General features: G+C 40.9%; 1 protein-coding gene and 1 long non-coding RNA gene across 2 annotated transcripts in view; both read left to right on the forward strand.

Moving 5' to 3' along the window:
- LOC136174394 (uncharacterized) overlaps positions 1–21,084 on the forward strand; it is a 1,095,937-nt gene that overhangs the window by 126,088 nt on the left and 948,765 nt on the right. The window lies entirely within an intron of this gene.
- Positions 1,205–20,864, forward strand: TRAF6 (TNF receptor associated factor 6). Its single transcript, XM_065944242.1, has 7 exons — positions 1,205–1,411; positions 6,791–7,111; positions 11,135–11,285; positions 12,196–12,354; positions 13,738–13,809; positions 17,657–17,734; positions 19,083–20,864. The coding sequence occupies exons 2-7, from the start codon at positions 6,813–6,815 to the stop codon at positions 19,950–19,952; spliced, it is 1,629 nt and encodes a 542-aa protein (XP_065800314.1). The 5' UTR covers positions 1,205–1,411; positions 6,791–6,812; the 3' UTR covers positions 19,953–20,864.

The following is a 21,084-nucleotide window of genomic DNA, read 5'->3' on the forward strand; positions in this document are numbered from 1 at the left end:
TCCTAACTTATCTCACTCCAACATGCTACCAATTAGGTAGATATAATCATTATCCTTATTTTAATATAAGATAAAAAACTGAAGAACGATTCAATACATTATTTAAAGTCAAGTAACTGATAAAGCAGAAAAACTAGATTGGAACAAAGCACTCTGGTTTCAGGATGTGTACACATAAAATCCATCGCCTGGCAATACCTCCCCTAAAAAGGTGAAGGATGAGTCAGGTTTGCAGCGGTGGGTCAAAATCTCTCAGGCATCTCCTGCTTGTTACATTCCTTACAGGTTTGCATGTAGTTCTGCAGGGAATTCAAAACAGCTTTCTTGCAACATTGACAGCAAAAGAGATGATGTGCTTGGCAGAAGTTTCAAAAAAATATTTAAATATACGGGTTTGACTTCCTTGGACTGGTTGAAGGGGTAGGTGATAAGAGGGTTCTATTTTTGATGGAAACTTCTTTGGCAAGTCCGGTGGAGTCAGGGAAGGATTTAAGAATTCTCGATGGTCAAGTGATTTCGTTGAGTTGGGATTTCTCTCCGGCTTGCATAGGTAAGCTATAAGAACACAGTGTGGAATTACTGCTGTTGCTGCTACACACACACACACCAGTACACACACACCAGTACACACACACCAGTATACACACACACACACACCAGGTCAGAAACACACACACACACACACACACACCAGGTCAGGAACACACACACACACACACACACACACACACACACACACGAGTTCAGGACTGCGGTCAGGAACACACACACACACACACACACACACACACACACACACCAGGTCAGGAACACACACACACACACACACACACACACACGAGTTCAGGACTGCGGTCAGGAACACACACACACACACACCAGTACACACACACCAGTACACACACACCAGTACACACACACACCAGGTCAGGAACACACACACACACCCACACCAGGTCAGAAACACACACACACACCAGGTCAGAAACACACACACACACACACCAGTACACACACACACACACGAGTTCACGAGTTCAGGACCGCGTTCCCACCACGGAGGGCGGAAGCGCCCCGGGAGAGCCCTACCCGGCGCCTCGCGCCTGCGCCACAGCGCGCTCGGGTGGAGGACCGCCGCCAGGGGACGCCCCCGCGCGGCTCGGCCCCTCTGTCCGCTCCCCGCCCGCTCCCCGCCCCTCGCTCCCCCGCGAGCAGAGAAGGCGGAAGTAGGGGTGTCCACCTCTGGGGCTCGGGCTCCGGGCGCCCCGGGGACGCAGCAGTGGCGGCCTTCAAGTTAAGAGACGGGCTTTCCGGCCACTTCGGCGCGGAGCGCGGCGCCTTCCTCTCCTGGCGCCTTGGCCGAGCGGAGTCGTGCGGCCGGGTGGAGTCGGCGGCCCAGCGAACCCGAACGGTGAGTCTTCTGACGGCTCCTGGAGGTCGCGGCCTCGCTCCCCACGAGCGGGGACGTCTCCGTCTCTCCTCTCGCTTCCCACGGGTTGGGGTCGCCGCGCCTGTCCCCTGGCTTCTGACGGGTTGGGGATGCCGCCCCTGTCCCCTCGCTTCCCGAGGGCTGGGGACGCCGCGCCCTCTCCCCTGGGCTCCTTCAGGTTGGGGACCCCGCCCCCTGACCCCTCCGCCCCGCCGGCCAGCGGGCACCTCCTCTCCGAGCCACTCCATCCCCCAGGGGGAGTCGCGCGCCAGCTTCCTCCGCCCGACCTGCCCGACTCGGCGCATTCCCTTCCCAGAAGAGGAAATCGCCTCCTGGATTTTCCCGTCGCTCGGATGTTACCAACTTTAAAAAAAAAAAAAAAAAATCCCTGAAGTTCGTAGCGACTCCCTCTGTCACTGTCATGGGAAAGCTATTTTGAGGCTCCGTGTTGAACTCGGTAGACTTCCCAGGCAGCAAGCTTTAAAAAAAAAAAAAAGGTTCAGCTGACACGAATGTTTCCTCCCCCGCGCCTGCACTTGGGAGTTCTAGCGATTGTTCCAGACGCTGGGTTGATAAAGCTGTTCCTAGTATTTGGCTTCGGGGGAACTCCAGCTGAGAGTTAGGACTGTCTTGAGTGAACAGAAAGTACCTACAAGTTTTAGCAGCTTGTGCCTGTAATATGTGTGTGTTTTCTCTGGTTTCTCGGGAGAGTAATTTACTAAATGTCTTGCTGTACCCAGGCATAGAAACAAGAAAAACTTTCTGAGTGTTGGCCTTGAGAGTCTGGCCACAGGCGCTTTATCCATCCACTTGTGATTACTGGGGAAGGGAGAAGGGGCTTTTCTGATCTGAAGCCTGGGGGTGGGGTGAGGACGTTGTGGCCCCTTTCGTGACTGCAGGGAGGACTGTGTCTCAGGCACTCGTTGCCCATGTGAAGATTAGCGTTTCAACCTGCACGCGCTGCGTACGGCACAGCGTTTCAGAATTGTAACTTGAGGGCTTTTCTGTGACAGATTTGAATACCCGATAAATTTGTGGCCACTTAGATTTTGAAAGAAGTTGTTCAAATCTTTGCCTCTTGGAGGAGAACAAATAGTGCCTAGAAAGGGGAATGCCCCTCAGTTTTGTGTTCAAGAATAAGGCATAGCAGTTGACTCTTTTGGCCAGCACTTCTTGGCCATTCCAACACTTTTTTAGGTCTTTGCAATTTTAGGAATAGATTTTAAAGACCTGGTAAATAGTTCTTGTTTCTAAGCTAGTAACAAATTAGAGGTGATTTCTCAGTGTTTTGTGTTAACATAGTTTTACTTTATGTGAGTTACATATCTAACTATGAACAAATTTCCGTTGACTTAAAATTGACCATTTCAAGATACAACATTGATTTCTTTAGCTTGGTAGGTTTCTCTTCCTAGCATCTGTAGATGTTACAGAAACCAATTTTTGTGCATCACCCTACTCTCCCTCCCACAAGATATTTAGCAGTATACTCTTTAGACTAATATATACACCCTTGCTAATAGGGGAATGTAAGCTATGATTTCCTGTAAGGCTATTTTCAGTATTCATTTTGCAGTCAAAATAAGTTGGCAGTGAATACATCATACAATATTTAATTAATGCAGTGCTTACTTGGTTCACAAAGAGGGAATTGGTCATGAAACTCTTAACCTACTAAGGAACCATGAACTTTGTACGGTCTCTTCTATTAACTCACGTAGAAAGCCATATGAATTCTAAATGTTAGAATAGAAAAGAGGCTGTAAGAAATCTTTATTTGCAAGTAAGAATATCTGTTAACTCTATTTTAGCTTATGAAAAGCCAAGCCTGTGTCTGTAGCATCTCATGAAGTGGATGCCCGAGGCACCATGTGAGGTTAAAAAAAAAAAAAAAACCCTAATAGAACATAATATTTTCTACTAGGTTGCCAGGTCATCTTCCATTCACTTCTGTAGCTAACTCTAAGCGCTGTTTTTTTCATTGGTGTTAATTAAAACAGTTACTCATTGTAGTTAGGAAAATGATTTTCATTTAAGTCATCACAATCCTGGAAAACAAAGGGAAAAATTGTTTTACCTTGCCAAAGAGAAAGAATAAACCTAAAAATACTGAATGGCACTCAAAATACTGCTTTAGCTTAATTTTCCCTTTGCAGTATAGTTACATGGGACTATATCCTGTAGACACAGTGACTACCTAAAAAAGTTTATTTGAAAGGTGTAAAGCTTTTGTATTACTTCTAAAAAGCTTGAAAAGTAGTGGCAATTATATTTTTAAGACATGCTCACTTTCATGTCTTAACACTGCATTCCTGCAGTGGAATTCCTTTTAAGGAATTGTGACTGACTGGACAGATTTTTTTAGTAACATATTTGCTATGAAAGGTCTCTTTCAACCTAAAGACCTTCAAGTTTTTTGAACTGGACAGCAAGAGGGCAGTATATCAACTATCCAATAAACTAAAATTTAACTGGACATTTGGGCAGAAAAAGTAGACTTGGCTCAGTGACTTTTGCTTTTGTCTTCTGGCTAGCACTTTGATATATGCTGTATAACCCAACAAACATTAATTTCTCAGAAGTGATTTTACTTTAAAAAAACGAACAAAGTTTCAAAAAGTAACTATACCTGGAATTATCAAAGGTATATAAAATGTGTTCTCTCATAGTTAATCTACTCTTGGGAGTGGGAATTAGAAAGCCTTTGATATTGTGTATCAAAATGTAGCTCATGTTGGATAACCAGCATCATCTATAAGAAGTCATAAAAAATTATAAAGCTGAGCTAATAATTCTAAGAAATTTACCTAAAGTAGTAATGAAATACAAAAATGTGTGTGTGTGTGTGTGTGTGTGTGTGTTTAGTCGCTAAGTCATGTCCAACTCTTGAGACCCCATGGACTATAGCCTGCCAGGCTCCTCTGTTCATGGGGTTCTCCAGGGAAGAATACTGGAGTGGGTTGCCATTTCCTTCTCCAACAAAAATGTATATGGGAAAATAAAAAACAAAGGATATAAACCCTAGTATAGCATCACGGTGTCATCTGTCCTCAGATTTGGAGGGTGTAATGGGGGCCTTTTACCCCCTCCTGGAGCACAGGTGGAAAGACTAATTCTGTTCTTTTCCATTATCTTGCCATTCCTTTCTTCTCATCTACTTGCACAACCTTCCCTGGGAATCTGCATTACCTATAACAAGGCTTCTTGAACTATTTTTAACTTGTTGAAAATATTATATCGAAACTAAAAAAATGAAACAAAGCACCAGTGTTTCTTTACTGATTTTTTGGAATTCTGTCAACCCAACCTAGTAACACTGGCCAGCTCATGTTTAATAGAAGTTGTTGTCAGCATCTTAGTCTAGTGTCATAATAATTGGAAAGAGTTTTAATACAGCTTGATAGACAAAGTTGTCAAAATATAGACAGCTATAGGCTAGTACAAATTGCACAGACTCTGGGGTCAGGTAGTCTTTGAGTGCTGATCCTAACTCTGTTTCTTCTTAGTTGGTTAATCCTTGGCAAGTTACTTAGCCTTTTAAAGATTCAGAGTTTTCCCTTTGACAGGGGGGAAGGGGGAACAATGAAACTGTTAATTAAAATAACCCTTATGGAGCTACAGAGGATAACTCATTTTACTTCCAAGCACAGTTCTAAGTGTTTTGCACATATTAATACACTTAATGGAATTCTGAGGTGGATTCTTTTGTTATCCCCATTTAAAGATGAGGAATCTAGAGCACCGCAAGGTTGTGTGATTTGCCCAGGGTGTACACCAAATAATGGAGACAGAAGTTAAACTTACCTCATCCGATTCTAGCACCTAAGCTCTTCAGCACTTCATGGGAGTGCCTCTCCAGCCAGAATAGTGCCTCATCCTTTGTAGGTGCTCATCAAATGGTTCTCAGGATTTCTGAGAAGGAAAAAAAAGATCTCTATCATTGTAAAAAGATTGAAGATTACTGTCTTCCTCCACTGTTTGTCATGGTGGCAGACAGGATTTTTATATAGAAATGAGACAGGCTGGGGATACATTGTCTACAACATTGGCTGGAGAGTTACATTTTGTTTTCTAGAACTCTGGTTGATACTTGAACAACACTTGTTCCAACTGCATGAATCCACTTATAGGTGGAAATTTTTTCCCCCAATAAATACTACAGCATTATGTCATCAGAGCTTGGTTGAATAAGTGGGTATAGACAAAGACCATAAAGATGTATGTGGATTTTTACCTGCATGGGGTCAGCACCCCTAACCGCCATGTTGTTCAAGGGTCAGCTGTATATCTGGCACATAGACTGAGAATCTTCCTTCAGTGTAATTATCTGCAGGAGGGACCTGGTTAATTAGGTTGTGAATTGCTTTTAGACCTTAACTTGTTACCTTGTAAATTCCAGTAATGGTTTGAATTTGAAAGCATCCTACCTACCCTTGAAAGCCATGGTTTTCCATAGGCAAACAAAGCCTCATTTGTTTTTCCAGTCATTAATAATGAAACATAGTCACTTGACTGAGGGCATGGGGACCTACAAATAATATGCTTTTTTAATTCTGTTCTTCCTGTGAAATAGAGATTGCCACACTGAACTTTTGGAGGTACAGTTGACCCCTTGAACAACACAGGTTTGAACTGCACAGGTCCACTTATATGCGGTTGTTTTTGTTTTTCTTTTTTCAGTACAGGATCTGTGGTTGTTGACTTCAAGAATGTGGAACTCTGAGAGCAGAGGGCCAACTTGGATTTTTTATCATGTGGGGGTTGGCACCCCTTACACCAGGTTGTTCACAGGTCGGCTGTACTCAATAGAATTTTATGTCTGGAGGAGGAAACCGAGATCCAAATGATTACATCGCCTTAAATCACTTATCTAATAGTTTCTTATGAGCCTTTTGATTCCTTATGGACTGGTCTTTGCACTGCCTGCCGGTCATACTGTTCCCTTCAGCTCTGAATACTTGAAGGAACTTGAGCAGCATAATTAAGTTCATTTCAGCTGCTTAATGAACACCTGATAGGTGAAAGAGCTTGTGCTAAGTACTGAGGAAACAAAAATTCTTGAAACTCCAGTTGTAGAAAACAGACATTTAAACAGATAATTATGCTAATTATTACAACTGAAGTATTTTTCTTCTGTTAACCTTATATTCCAGCTTTCTACTAGCTCATGAATTCTTCAACTTATAAAATAGTACTTTTATGAGGCAAAGCTAAAAAAAACTTTGGAAGTTTTCTGTAAATGATATTAAGCATAGCTAATGTAGTAATATATCCACTAAAAGCTGGCTTGCATAGATAGCTATGATATGTGTGTGTGTGTGAACATATGTTAAGGCATTTTTTTCCTTGCTGTGTCTGCAGAGCAGTCGATGATCCCGTTACTATGAGTCTGCTACACTGTGAAAACAGCTGCGGATCCAGCCAGTCCGAGAGCGACTGCTGCGCCGCCATGGCCGCCAGCTCCTGTGGGACTGCAGCCAAAGACGACAGTGTGAGTGGGACCGCCAGCACGGTGACTCTCTCCAGCTCTTTTATGGAAGAGATCCAGGGGTACGACGTGGAATTTGACCCACCCCTGGAGAGCAAGTACGAGTGCCCCATTTGCTTGATGGCTTTGCGGGAAGCGGTGCAGACACCTTGCGGCCACAGGTTCTGCAAAGCCTGCATCATCAAGTCCATAAGGTACGTGAGCATAAAGAATGAACCAAATGCTGTAACAACCAAATGGAACATTATTACACAGAATAACCTTATACATAAAAAGCTGCCTCAGGGAAAAGAGCAGTGGACAGAAAACGGAGAAATTTACATTCTTATTCCAATTCTTACTGTAGCATGAAAGGTAATTACTGTCTCCTTCCCTTTTTGACTCTTAGATAAATAAACAATAAGTAACTCCTTCTACTTAAAGCAGTTGTATTACAGACTGGAGTGTGTCTTGAAGCTTTAAGAAAATAATATAAAAAGTACCTTAAATGATGATGCAGCTAGAATATGATCATCTTGACTGTACAAATAATGCTGACTCTGTAAGTAACCATTATTCTCATTTTAGCCACATTACACTTTTGTCTGCTATCTGAAGCCTATGGACTACTGTAAAATAACCAGTATTTTTAAGGTATTGATTTGTGGGGCTTCCCTGGTGGCTCAGTGATAAAGAATCCGCATGCCAGTGCAGGGGTCTTCCCTTGTGGCTCAGCTGGTAAAGAATCCGCCTGCAATGCACGAGACCTGGGTTCGATCCCTGGGTTGGGAAGATCCCCTGGAGAAGGGAAAAGTTATCCACTCCACTCTTCTGACCTGGAGAATTCCATGGACTGTATAGTCCATGGGGTCACAAAGAGTCGCACGTGACTGAGCGACTTTCACTTAAGGTATTGATCGACAGGGCTTCCCTGGTGGCTCAGTGATAAAGAATCTGCATGCCAGTGCAGGAGATGCAGGAGACTTGACTTCGATCCCTAAAATGAGAAGATCTCCTGGAGAAAGAAATGGCAGCCCAGTCCAATATTCTGGCTTGGGAAATCCCATGGACAGAGGAGGCTGGCAGGCTACAGTCCATGGGGTTTGCAAAGAGTTGGACATGACTTTGCGACTAAACAACATTGATTGATGGCTCTGCCAAAATTCAGTATCTTCTCACTGCCTCCACTGCTACCACCCTGTTCTGAATCCCCATCAGCTCTCTCACAGGCTGCCCTCCTTCCACCCTTGCCTTCTTCCAGGCTGTTCTCAATATAGCAGCCAGAATGAACCTGGTAAGATAAGTAAGATGATGATGTCTCTGCTCCAAACATTACAGCCGGCATCTGGCAGTACAAGCCAAAGCCCTTGTACGACCGTATATAATGGGCCCATGCATTTTCTTTTGCCATTGTTCAGTCACTAAGTCATATCTGACCACCTTTCTATTAGACTCCCGTCCCCTCCACCTGTTCACTCTTGGCTGCTCCTTGAATTTGCCAGGCATGCGCTTGCCTTGTGTGGTTGGCTGGCGCTATTCTCACTGCATCTGATGTCAGCTGACTGCTTAGTCACTGCGCTTTACTCCCTCCGTGTGGCGCAGATCTCCCCTTCCTGTAGGTACCCTGGTCTCCTGGTTTATACCACAGTGTGCCTTCCCCCTCATCGCCCCATACTCCCTTTCTCCCCTAGGTACTTTCTTTCTTCAGCACTTTTCATCTTTAAAAATACATATAATTTGTGCGCTTATTGTCTGCTTCCCACCTCCCCCGCCCCGGAAGATAATCCTTGAGAGCAGGGATTGAGAACTTTATTTCTTGGTATTTCCTAAGTGCTGATACATAGTAGGTGCTCAGTAAATTATGATTGCTTCAACTGAATGAAAGTATATGGGATTTCTGCAAAGGAATACAGTTCATCTCCTAAGAAATAGATATATTTTACTATTATTCAAAAGTAGATGGGAACATTTTTAGGAGTTCTATGCAAGACCAAAAAATCGAAGAAATAGGGGAATTTTTGGGTCTTCAACTAAGCATCTACTTATATTGGTGAAATCATTTTTAAGAAGGTTATCTGGCCATTAATTCATCTTGTAAGTTTTTCTTTTGACTTTTAAATAATTTTTTTTTCTTGTGACATCCCCAGTACCTGGTTTGGCATCGGGGTAATGCTAGCCTCATCAAAGGAGTTTGGAAATGTTCTTTTCTCTTCTGTTTTTTTTTTTTTTTTTTTGGAAGAGTTTGAAAAGGATTGGTATTCTCCTTTAAATGTTTGATGGCATTCACTAGTAAAACCATCTGATTCTAGACTTTTGTTTGTTGGAAGGTTTTTGATTACTGATTCACTCTCCTTACTGGTAATCTAGTCTGTTCAGATTTTCTGTTTCTTTATGATTCAGTCTTGGAGGTTGTATGTTTCTTGGAATTTATCCATTTCTTCTAGGTTGTCAAATTTGTCGCCATATACTTTTTCACATGAGTCTCTCTGCCTCTGTGGTATCAGTTGTAATTGTCTCCTCTTTCATTCTGATTTTATTTACTTGAATCTTTTTTTTTTTTCTCTTGTGAGTCTAGCTAGACTTGTCTGTAAAATTTGAATTTGTGGTAACCACATCCATACTTGGGAATTGGCTTAATTTAAATTACAAGGGAGCATGTGTCTCACTTCAGTTTTGGAGAAAAAGTTGTTAACCAGTGGTGAATTGCCAGTATCTCTTTAGGGTTGGTTTTCTCACCCTCCACACTGTCAGCAGTTTGAGCCAGATGGTTCTTTGTTGTGGAAGAATGTCCTGGGTGTTGTAGGATGCTTCACTGCATCCTTGACCTCTGCTCACTGAGTGGTGAAAATAGGTCCACTTCTGTAGTTGTGAGACCCGGAGCATCTCCAGACATTGCCAGATATCCCCTGGGGCTCAGAGTTGCCCCAGCTGAGACCACTGGTTTAGGGTATACATGAGACTGTTAAAGGCTTACCTTTTTTTTCTTTCCTGTTTATAATGATTTTTAATTTATATTATATTTAGGTTGAAACAAGACCACATTATGAATTGTTGCTTTTTCTATAGGTGAAAGTATATTTTGCCAAGTGTCACCCATGCCCAGGAAGGTAACTAATCTTTAGCAGTTTTTTAATAGCAAGATATTCATGAAAGTAGTGGAACAGTGATCTGAAAAGGAAGTAAAACCCACAAAAGGAAGTCGAGACTTTTTTTCTTTGCTTCTATCTCCTTCTAAACTAGAAATGACCACTAACTTTGACTTTAATGTTCTTAAAGGAACGACTCGGGAATTTCTCATCGGTATAATCATTCAGAGAATCAAAAGACATCTCAATCCAATTCCATATTCTTTTGGAGTGATTGCTTATGCAGTGGATAATGGTTTCCAGTTCACTTTGAAGGTTCTTCTTACTTTCTCTTAAACACCCAATCATCTAGGTTTGGGGAATATATTTCAGTAAATTTGTTTATGTCCCTGCTTCTCAAAAAAATATTTGACAGTGTAATAATAGCATCATGCAATCTGAGAGAGGCTCTGTAAACACTGACTGTCACTCACCATTTCTAGTTCTGAGACATTTGGCAGCACAGCTTATTTTCAGCACCTTATCTGCCACAGGAACCACCACTGTTGCCTTACACGTAGGAAGTGCACAACCAGTGTCTGAGTGATGGACGCTCTGTAACCTCCCTGACCTGCCACATTTTGTGAGTGAAGATTGAAGCATCCCCAAAAGGGAAAGGGGCATGACAGACACCCAAGCTTCTTGGGATAGTTTTCCCCACCGTTGGACGGAATAAACCTTGGGGAAGCAGGACATAGAGGTCCTTCTAACTCCCAACTGCACTGTACCCGTGACAAAGATAAAAGAAACCGGTGTTGTCCATGAGCCAGTGTTGATGACTTTTCAGAGTAAACCTTAAAAATGTGGCCTCACGAGGTTCTGCTAATGGGTTTAATTTTTACTTATGACTAATAACTGTAGACATGTTATTAGTGTATTCTGAGCAGCATATATTTAGTTACATCTCCCTAGTATGTTAAATAGCTGCTGTCAGAACACAGGAAGACTGGTTCATAAACTGTCCATAAGAGGACAGTTTATTTTGGTGATATTATACAATATAATGCGTTTAAGTAATAAATGAAGAGTTTATATGTGGTGTATTATTGTTTTGGATTTTCTAAGGTGAATGTTTGTTTTAAATCTACTAAATAATGTTTTTGTTTCTTTTAGGGATGCAGGTCACAAATGTCCAGTTGACAATGAAATATTGCTGGAAAATCAACTATTTCCTGACAATTTTGCAAAACGAGAGATTCTTTCTCTGATGGTGAAATGTCCAAATGAAGGTTGTTTGCACAAGATGGAACTGAGGCATCTTGAGGTATTAAAGTTATTTTCTAGCCATGTGCGTTTATGCAAGAAGTTCCAGGAGAACGGGGACTTTGCTTTGTCCATCTGGATATTGCCACTGCTTAGCATATAGTGATTGGCTAGTAAATTCTTGCTGAGTTAATACCAACCCTTTCATTATTGAGTGTAAATATAAGTAGAAGCCAGAAATTTCTTTTTCCACCTACTCTGGCTTTACACCCTGTGATAATAAAAAATAAATCAGTATTCTAAAAGTTTTTTGGGTGAACTTTATCTGCAGTGAAACTGAAGAGCATTTAAAATATGTCACATTTTAATCCCATTGCTTCATTTCTCTCATTTTGAAATAAGCAACAAGCCCAACGTAGTCATCATCTTAGCACCCTCATCATACTTTTTTCTCTGGTTTTCTAAATTATTCATTTTATTTTGAACTAAATGGAGTTCTCCTATACCTTGAGATGAACTGAAGCCACCAGATAAAAAAGATTTTGTTTTTAAGTTAATCAGTCCTTAATGTGGTGGTTTTTATGAGAAGTTAAGTATTGCTTAAGTTCCATTTGAAACTAAGCACTTAATATATTCATGTAACTTGTCCCCTTTACTTAGCTCCTTTTGAAGGAGTGGCCTTTTGCACACAGCACTAAATTGATAATGAGAAAATCTGCTTCTTTCCAGCCCTCTTCCCTAATTAGATAAATGAACCTGAAAAGTCAAGTCCTTTGTGTATACTTTCAACTCGCAACCATTATTTGAAAAAAATCCATTAAAGCCTTCATATTGTGGTTCTATAGTTTATACTACACAAAGTAGATTCAGTAGCCAATTCTATAGAAGAGAATAGTATATTCTTAGAATAGAGGATATTTAGGAGGTTTCTCAAGGATTGGCAAATACTGCTTATTTATTTTTCTTCATAGGACCATCAAGCACACTGTGAGTTTGCTCTTATGAGTTGTCCCCAATGCCAGCGTCCTTTCCAGAAATGCCACCTTAATATTCATATTCTCAAGGAGTGTCCCAGGAGACAGGTTCCTTGTGAAAACTGTGCTGTATTGATGGCATTTGAAGATAAAGAGGTATGTACTAAGTTGGATTTATTGATTCAGCTGTTTTATTTTTTTAACGTGCAGTGGAAGGAGTTAGCAGAGATGAAGATGTTAATCTAGTCCTGAATCTGTTTTATCATTTGTGAGAAGACTGATTTTTAAGAAAGTAAGTTAAGTAAACCATTTTAGTAAATGAATGTAGGGTTTGTATTTTCGTCTTTTTCTTAGAAAGCATTATTTCTGCTACTTAACCACTGTGGAAGATTTACAAGTAACCAAATCTAGGAAAGTATGTGCTGATCTGTTTCCCTGTGTGAATTTTAATAACCAGTTTTGGATTAGAGACAAAATAATTACTGTATAAGACTTACATTTTTCTCTTTTAAAAAGAAAATGAGTCGTTGAAACTTTGAGGAGATTAAATCCCACAAAGTATGCTTCTTTGGTGATAATTCATTGAGCTGTACACATACAATGAATTCACTTTTCTGTACTTACGTTACACTTCAATTAAAATGTTTATTTTTTAAAGAAACTCCATGGCACCTGAGAGCATCATGATGAGAGAACATTTTTTCCATTTATAGACAGATTAAGTGATTTTATATTAATATTATTAACGGGAAGGCCAGCACAGAGATCCTAGATCTTGTATCCCCATCCTATGTCCTTTTTACTAAAATAATCTATGTACAATTTATGTTCTTTTTATTATCAAGATACTTCCTTAGACTTTATTTCTTGCAGATTCATCTTGGTAATGTCCCTACTTATAAGATCAAGCATATTATGCTTATTAAGTTGTTTAATTAGTCAAACAGTGTCAGCTAACTTGCTAAAAACAGTGAAGTCTGAGGCATAATTACAGCAAATTGGTGTCTTCTTAAACTTCAGTAAAAATAGGCCTAACCAGGAGGGTTAGTTATTTCTTAAATGTACTGTATTCTAGAAAAGAAGACTCATTTTTCTGGGGGCTTTGAGAACCTAGGCCACCTGCCCCAATCATGCTTCTGTTCTTTACCCTCCTGATAAGAGTTTTAATTAAATCATCTTGCTGCTGCTGAAAAGTTTTGAAAAGAGGTCTTTGGAGAATTATAGTATTGATGAATGATATCCAAACAGTCACAGATGCTTTATGATTTTTAATCAGGTTTTTAAAAAGTGATTTAAAAGATTCTCTTTTGCATACTATCATATTCTTTCAAAGAGCTGGAGGGTGAGATGAATCTCATTTCTTCACTGGTGAAGGGAGAGAAAGTAACCATTATAGATTATTCTCACGTTTTTATTTTGCGCACACCAGTGTCCCTAATTTATTCATAGTGAAAAATACTGCTTTTTATAAAAGTAGATTGTTTTTACCTTTTCAGATTTCCTCACGTTTTTTCCTTATATTTCTCCAATAAAATTTAGATTCATGAGCAGAACTGTCCTTTGGCAAATGTCATCTGTGAATACTGCAATACCATGCTCATCAGAGAACAGGTATAGTGATTCTCTTTCATAAGCCAGTATTTCCATAAATAGATTAAAGAAATGAATTAGGTCTTTAATTGAAATTTTAAATCAGTAAGGCAAAATGAATGCAGACTGAAGAAGAATTAAAACTATGTGAGTTTTAAATGCAAATCAAAGTCACAATCAGTTGTCCCCTCACATCAGTCAGAATGGCTGTCATTTAAAAGTCTACAAATAATCAATTCTAGGGAGGGTGTGGGGAAAAAGGAACCCTCCTACCCTGTTGGTGAGAATGTAAATTGGTGCAGCCGCTGTGGAAAACACTGTGGAGGTTCCTTAAAAAAGTGAAAATACAACTACCATATGATCTAGTAATCCTACTCACGGGCATATGTCTGTCTTAATTTGAAAAGGTACTTGGGGAATTCCTGGCAGCCCAGTGGTTAGGGCTCCGCACTTTCACTGCCAAGGGTCTGGATTCAATTCTTGGTTGGGGGAACTAAGATCCCGCAAGCCACACAGTGTAGCACAAAAAAAAGAAAAGGTCCACGCACCCCAGTGTTCATAGCTACATGGTTTACAATAGGCAAGACTTAGAAACAAGCTAAATGCCCATCAACAGATGATGGGTGTGACAAGGTGTGGTATACGTATATAGGCATTAGACTGTCACTCAGTCCATGGGGTCGCGGAGAGTCAGACAGGACTGCGCGACTGAACCCTGACAACAGCAGCCGTAGCACAGAGTGGGGTACCGCCGTTTGCAGCAGCATGGATGCGCCCAGGGAATATCGTACTGAGTGAGGTGAGTCCGACGGAAAGGCAGATGTTACATGTTACCACTTACACAAGGAACCCAGGAAATAATGCCAGTGACTCTGTGTACAAAAAAATAGACCCAGAGATAAAAAAACAAACTTAGGGTTATGGAAGAAGAAAAAAAAAGTGGGGAAAGATAAATTAGGTGTATTGAATTAACAGATACAAACTACTGTACATAAAATAAATAAGCAACAAGGATATACATAGCACAGTGGGGAGCTATATTCAGTATCTTGTAGCAACCTCTAATGGAAAGTAATCCAAAAAATATAAATATATATGTAACCGAATCACTTTGCTGTATACTTCAAACTAATACAATATTGTAAATCTATCTATATTTCAATTTTTTAGAAAACTGAGTTTTTTTCCAGATACATGGGTATACAGAAAGAACAAAGTACTCAGTCATAAGTACTTAAAATTCCTAAATCATTAACATAATATCTGTTTATGTATATTCATAAAAGTTCCAAACAAAGCCAAGTAGTTTTTAGATAAAAATAATTTAAAATGCCCATTTATAGAACAAAAATATTTATAAGAAATACATCTTTAGATTGTGAAACAAGGATCTTAGGTATCCAGAAACCACTTGAAAAAGAAGAAATAGAAGGAAACAAGTCTGTAGCAGAACGTTATTTATCGCCATGGCCCCTGAGGCGTGTTGGGAGATTTCCAGGCTCTGTAGCCCCTCTGTTCGGTTGTTTGTAGACCCCTGGTGGGGCATCATCAGAAGTAGCTGTAATAGAAAACTATTCATTTTTATTATTAATAGAGAAAGGAAAATTCCATCTGGTTGCTATCTTCTGACATTTGGAGAGTTTCCCCACAAAATATGAATATTAGTCACTAAATATTTATACACCCATGAAATCTGCAAACCCAGAGATAGAGATCATAATTGATTACCTTACTAAGTAGGAAAAGCAAAACCTGTCCCTCGACTAAATTTTTCCATTCATCTGTTAACAGAGTCTTTTTAGTTTTTTTCCAACAGGGCCTTAATTTGAAGGTGTTAAACTTCTTTTTGCTTATGAACTCTCACCTACCTGGTTTTTCTTTTTTGCATTGCTTTGATGTTTAAAGGAAAGCATATCTAAAACCTAGCAGAAGTAAAACTTAATATAGGAAAAAACCCTAGGTTTAGAGTCAGAAAAACCTAGATTTTGACCCTAACTGTGCCATTGTCTTGGACGTTTATCTCTGATAAAGAAAGTTGACATTCTAAATGAGGGATTAGTAAACCAGCCCACCAGCTAAATCTGACTGTTGCCTGCTGTTTTAAAAGTTTCATTGGAACACAGCCCTGCCCATGCCTTTACGTCTTGTGTATGGCTGGTTTTGTACTGCAGTGGTAGAGTTGAGGACTTGTGACAGAGTCCATGGGGCTTCCTAGATGAAGCTAGTGGTAAAGAACCTGCCTCCCAATACAGGAGGCATACGAGACCTGGGTTCAGTCCCTGGGTTGGAAAGATTCCCTGGAGGAGGGCATGGCAACCCACTCCAGTATTCTTGCCTTGAGAATCCCATGAACAGAGGAGCCTGCTGGGCTGCGATCCATAGGGTCCAGAGTCGGACACCACTGAAGCGACTTAGCACACGCGCACACGACAGACTCCACAGGGCTTATAAGGCTGAAAATACTTACTCCCCGACCCTTCAGAAACGATTTTGCTGGCCACTGTTACAGATTACGTGAAATGATGGGTTGGAATAAATGATCTCTGATGTTATTTCTGAAGGGTCATATAGATTGCCATTTCCTCCTCCAGTTCAAGTTACCTAGTCATCATTATTTTCATTGGAGACTTAGTTACATATTTGATCATTGCAAGAAACAATAATCTTGTAAAACAGACAAATACAAATAACACAGCTGTATTACTAAAATCATAAGTGAGAATTAAGCCAAAAACTTCCATTAGGTGCAGGCCAGTATATTCTTAGGTCATCTGAAATTATAGCTAAACTAAATTTTTAGAGGAAATTTAGTACCACTTTCAAAAAACATAATTCTGCATAATGAATCTACTTTAAAGAGTGTTTTTTGGTGTCCCCAAATTAAAAGCTGAGATTTTCTTTAAAACTTAGTGCTTAAAAGTGTCTTCTAACATCTGAGTCTCCCCATTGTAGTCAGAGTATGCACAGGTTAACAGAAGATAAGAAGCTATGAAAGGTGGTCATGAGGGAAGTACAGGGTGCAGTCAGTGGTTCTAATGTACACAGTTTACTGGTCCCTCATCACGGGCCTGAGAGTTGGACCATCAAGAATGTTGAGCGCCAAAGAATTGATGCTTTTGAACTCTGGTGTTGGAGAAGACTCTTGAGAGTCCCTTGGCCTGCAAGGAGATCAAGCCAGTCAGTCCTAAAGGAAATCAGTCCTGAATATTCATTGGAAGGACTGATGCTGAAGCTCCAGTACTTTGGCCACCTGATGCAAAGAGACTCTTTAGAAAAGACCCTGATGCTGGGAAAGATTGAATGCAGGAGGAGAAGGGGACGACAGAGGATGGGATGGTTGGATCGCATCACTGACTCAATGGACATGAGTTTGAGCAAACTCTGGGAAATAATGAAGGACAGGGAAGCCTGGTGTGCTGCAGTCCATGGAGTCACAAAGAGTCAGACACGAGTGAGTGACTGAACTGAACTGAACTGAATCAGTGGCCTGGTCCTCAGTGAGAGTCCTAGTTGCGTTGTGGATGACATCAGAAGGTGCTTTTTCTTTAAAGTGCCGCTAGAGGGTGCCGGTTCCCCAGCAATAGGAATAAACTCATGTTCTCGAAATGAATTTTGAATGATTTGGGGGCACAGTATGAGATGTTGATATTTCCTTTCTCTGTGACTTTTGGAAGTAAATATCATTTTAATCTTTGTGGGCTAACTGGTTTCTGTTTCAACTATTGAGCGCAGCCATTGTAACAAAAGCAGCCATTGACAGTATAATTTTATTTAGATGAAGCGTTATTCTTTATTTTGAGATGATCTTGTCAAACGAGAATATGAAATTCAGGGAAAAACAGTTTTCAGCCTTTGTTTTGGTTTTCAGATGCCCAATCACTATGATCTAGACTGTCCTACAGCCCCAGTTCCATGCACATTCAGTGCTTTTGGTTGCCATGAAAAGGTAAGTTGTTGTTTTAAATTCTCAAATATAGATCAAGAAAATTAAGCTATATAGTGTGGTAGAGGATAACAGTGGAATTGGAGATGGCTGACAACATTGTTTATGTGGTCTTTAGCTCCAAAGAGAAATTGGGACTCAGAATATTGATTTGGGGAAGTAGTTGGTGATGACAGTGGGAGGTGTGATTGGGATTGCATGGAGTATACTGCAAAGAGAAGTAGACCCGGAAAGGAGCCATGAATGAACAGTCCCAGATGCTGGAGAAACAGGCAAGGAGTAGGCGGTGTTATGATCTCTGACGTGAGTTTCAAGACCTAGCGATCAGTTTTGTCAGATACCTGAGAGATAGCATTGTTTATGGTGAGTCAATTTGTCTGGAGAGAGTGAGTACACTTTGGCTTTTCTGCTGTGCCTTTATATCTGCATTTTTTTTTTTTTACAGTAAGTATGCATTTAATTTAAAAAATTAAATGAGCAAATAGTGAAGAGTATGATTACACTTGATGGGGAAATCCTGTATTGCTTGTGTGCATAGAGAGAAAGACTTAAAAGGAAATGTAGCAAAATGTTCGTGGTAGGTGAGGTAACAGGCAGCTTATTTTCTTTTTGATTATCTACACTTTGTTTCTATAATGTACCTGAATTACCCTCAGAATAAAATTGTTATGTTTTTTTCACATAACAATTAGGCTATTCTTGATGACCTTAGAAAAGTAGGAAGATAGGGAAGCTTCCACTTGGCAATAGATTTGTAAAAATAAATGCAGGGTTGGAGGCAGTCCAGGTGGATGACTCTTGGTTATAAAAGGAAGAGGAAGAATATGGTATTAACTTGAGGGAGATACAAGATCAATAGAGGGTTTTGCTCCCCTCCTCACCCCAGTTTTTTTAAACGGGAAAGACTAATAAATGTGTTCTGAGGGAAAGAGTTAAGAGGAGAGAATGTTTGAAGATAGAAAAAGGAGATGGTTTAGCATAACCTCCTGAGGAGGTGAAAAGGGATGGATGCCACTTGGAACCCAGATGAAGTATTAATCTAGGACAAGAGGAGGGTCAGCTCTGAGTCCAAAGAGAAGGACGGGCATAGATCCTGATACTTTTACAGGTGGGAGGGAGGTTTTTCTGAGTGAAACTTGAACAAGAATTCAGCAGATAGCTTCTCAGTTTTTCAGGGAATGAAGAGGCAAGATCATTTCTCCGGTTGGAGAATCTGATACAGTCAAAGAAGGTTGTACGGGACTGAGGAAAGTGATGATGTGACTTCAGAACCTTTTATTTGACTTGGCCAGGTGCCTTTCCTGGTCCTCAAATCTCTATTCCTCACCTGAGGCCTGTGCTTGATTTTCAGATGCAGAGGAATCACTTGGCACGCCACCTGCAGGAGAATACCCAGTCGCATATGAGAATGATGGCCCAGGCTGTTCAGACTTTAAGCCTCGCGGTAGCTCCCGTGCCTCAGTGTACCATGCCTCCGTACGACTCTGTCCCTCCCACCCGGCCTTCCTCTGGGCGTCACTCAGAAGTCCACAATTTCCAAGAAACGATTCAACAGTTAGAGGGTCGCCTTGTAAGACAAGACCATCAAATCCGGGAGCTGACTGCAAAAATGGAAACCCAGAGCATGTATGTAAGTGAGCTCAAGCGAACTATTCGAACCCTCGAGGACAAAGTTGCTGAGATAGAAGCGCAGCAGTGCAATGGGATTTACATCTGGAAGATTGGCAACTTTGGGATGCACTTGAAATCGCAGGAAGAGGAGAAACCTGTTGTCATCCACAGCCCCGGCTTCTACACGGGCAAGCCCGGCTACAAGCTGTGCATGCGCCTGCACCTGCAGCTGCCGAGCGCGCAGCGCTGCGCCAACTACATCTCCCTCTTTGTCCACACGATGCAGGGCGAGTATGACAGCCACCTGCCTTGGCCCTTCCAGGGCACCATTCGCCTCACCATCCTCGATCAGTCTGAAGCGGCTGTGCGGCAGAACCACGAGGAAATCATGGACGCCAAGCCAGAGCTCCTCGCCTTTCAGAGACCCACCATCCCCCGGAACCCCAAGGGTTTTGGCTACGTGACTTTTATGCATCTGGAAGCCCTCAGACAAAGAACCTTCATCAAGGATGACACGTTATTAGTACGCTGTGAGGTCTCCACCCGCTTCGACATGGGCAGTCTTCGGAGGGAGGGTTTTCAGCCACGGAGTACTGACTCAGGGATATAGCATCCCCTGATTTGTTCAAGAAACAACAGAAAAAACATCTGCAGCAAACTTACCCTGTTCTCAATAATTAATGTACAAACAAACAGAAACAATGGGAAAGATATAATACTCACCAGTGAATTTTATTTGACTTCCTGTAGATTTCAGAGGATTTGAGCCATAATCCTTGGAAAGCTTAAGTTCTCATTCACCCTGGTTTTTCCTCCAGGGTGTTATTAAGGATATTCAGGGACTAGTTATAAACCCTAAATATAACCTTACTTATTAAATGTAACTGTGTTGTCTGTCCAATAATTCTCCTTTAAGTACTTTCATTCTACCTTGCTTACTATTTCCGGTAGGCTACAGAGTATCATTTTTCCAGAGTTAGAACTCTGAGAACCATGTGAAGACCAGCTGCTAGGTTTTAGGCTATAAACCCCTTTTTTGTCTGCTGCAGGCAGAGTGAATTCCGCAGCCCCTCCGATGGTTCTTTGTTACCTAGAGCTCTAGAACAAGGAGTCGCGCACACATAATCACCAACATAGACAGTTTAAATGTCTCACCTAGTTAGCCAGCATGGTAGCTCACTGGTGGTGAGAAAAGCTATTTGAGCTCAGAAATTTTCAACTCTTTTGAACACTGCTGTTCTCTGATTGTTGTCCAAAAATAAGTACCTATCAAGGTACAAGTAAAAAAGTTGTTCTTGTTGCATAGGTAAAAGAAAGCCTGAAGGAAAGCTACTGTTTTTGATGACTTATTTTCTTTTTTGTGCAGCTTACCTGTTTTACATTTTTTTCTACAATAAACATGTCCTTTTCTCAGAGAAAAATAAGTTACATGTTGCCCCAAAACATTCAACCCTAACAAAAAAGGAAATAATATTTAAAAACTTCCTGGTCAAATTTCTATTAAAAGCATGTCTGTACATTAGGTACTGAGGTGAGTCATTTCCTGCTTTGGTTATGTTATTTTTTTTTCTACTAACTTGGGAGCCTTAAATCCAAACAAAAACAGGTTTTACCTCACTTCGGCTTATCCTAGCTTCAGGTTGCCTGAAGGAGTTGGATTAGATGTTTCTAAGGTCCATGCCAACCGTAAAATTCTGTTTTAAGAAATGAAGTTCTAACCAGCAGAATGTTGACAATAATTA

Source organism: Muntiacus reevesi, chromosome 9 (genome assembly GCF_963930625.1).
Source record: "Muntiacus reevesi chromosome 9, mMunRee1.1, whole genome shotgun sequence".
In the NCBI taxonomy this organism is placed as follows: domain Eukaryota; kingdom Metazoa; phylum Chordata; class Mammalia; order Artiodactyla; family Cervidae; genus Muntiacus; species Muntiacus reevesi.